Source organism: Aplysia californica, unplaced genomic scaffold, assembly GCF_000002075.1.
Source record: "Aplysia californica isolate F4 #8 unplaced genomic scaffold, AplCal3.0 scaffold01747, whole genome shotgun sequence".
In the NCBI taxonomy this organism is placed as follows: Eukaryota; Metazoa; Mollusca; class Gastropoda; order Aplysiida; family Aplysiidae; genus Aplysia; species Aplysia californica.
The window spans coordinates 34,155-35,613 of NW_004799017.1; the positions used below are offsets into that span (position 1 = coordinate 34,155).

General features: G+C 40.3%; 1 protein-coding gene across 1 annotated transcript in view; it reads left to right on the top strand.

Moving 5' to 3' along the window:
• Window positions 1-386: 386 nt before the first annotated feature.
• Window positions 387-1,459, top strand: part of LOC106013993 — a gene marked incomplete at both ends in the record, with an annotated part of 5,869 nt that continues 4,796 nt past the window's right edge. The window contains 1 exon segment of the mRNA XM_013090971.1: window positions 387-594. Coding sequence (XP_012946425.1) covers window positions 419-594 — 176 coding nt within the window.

Sequence of the window (1,459 nt, forward strand, 5' to 3'; positions counted from 1 at the left end):
GTGAGGGCCGACTGGGTATCTTTCATGACTTCTTTATTTGATTTCTTTTCTATCCATGAAATTCACAAAAGTCTTCCTGAAACCACAGTACTGCTGCAGATCAGTATACTACACTTTGCCTTTTGACATCTTTATTTCAGTAGTAGTAGTCATAGAAACGTTTCTGTGTTTCAGGATTGGACTCATTTTATAGAAGCTGTCTTTAGTTTTTGCATATCTTCGTTTTATTTCTGTATCTACTTGAGTGATTTCTTCCCTGTGGTCTGTCCATCCTCATTTCTATACCTCCTCGTTTAATTAATTCTTTCTGTTGATTTGTCCATCCTCATTTCTATACCTCCTCGTTCCATCAATTAATTCCTCCCTGTGATCTGTCCATCCAACAGTAAACCTGAGCACACCCTAACCGTGTGACGTCATGAAGATCCCGTACCAGATGGAGAAAAATCCGGGGCCAGCACGCGCCAGGTTTAGGCGAGAAGAAGAGAGCAACAGGTGTGTGCGGTGTGTGTCCAGTCTGGGACTCAAGACTGGCATCGGCGTGTTTGTGGCGGTGGTCATCTTGTCCTTTGGCCTGTCTGCCTGGAACCTCGCGTGAGTTCTGCTGGTTGGTGGGTGGTTGGTGGGTGCTCTGGTGTGGTTTGCTCTTTCCTATCAAACATCTATCGTCTTTATCTTCCCTCCCTTTTGTGTTTGTTACTCTCTTGTAACACATCTAAGCGCCTAGAGCTGTGTTTACACGGGAGTGGGCGCTATAGAAATGATCTTCATTATTATTATTATTATTATCTAATCTTCGACATTTATATGACCTTATTGTGTTTCAAGTGCCGTAAAACTCTTACTAAAACTAAACTTAACTCTTCTGGTTGCAGGGACTCTGTCTTTACGCCCACATCCACCCATTTTATATTATTTAGGAGGCGGGCTACAAATCTTGGCTTTCAGGAACAACCCGGGCTGAGAGGGATTCAACTTCTCCGCAGAAACACTGAGATACTCGATAACAATTTCTTTCCACTCGAGAATTGAACTTGGGTTTCTTGAGTGCGATAGAGTTAGAAACAGTCATCTACCTCACAATTACAACGTTCTATCTAACATTTTTTGTTGTTGCCGTTTTGAGTTACTAAGACTAAGAGGTCAGAAACAAAAATGTTCTATCTGCTTTATTGAAAGTCGTAAGAGAGTCTTTATCAAGATGTACAAAGAATTGCATTCGAAAAAGCTTGACATGTGAAACATTGTTTTTTTTACGTCAAAATTCTCAATACTAGGTACTGAGCAGATAGAACTTCGTAATTCTAGGGTAGCGGTTTATCCAGGAATTTGGCAGTTTTGTTGATTCAAATACAGGAATAAGATGTTGAACTACTGAATTGTCTCGTTATTTGAAAACAATGTAATTATACTATATGTATGTATATACAAACACACACACACACACACACACACACAC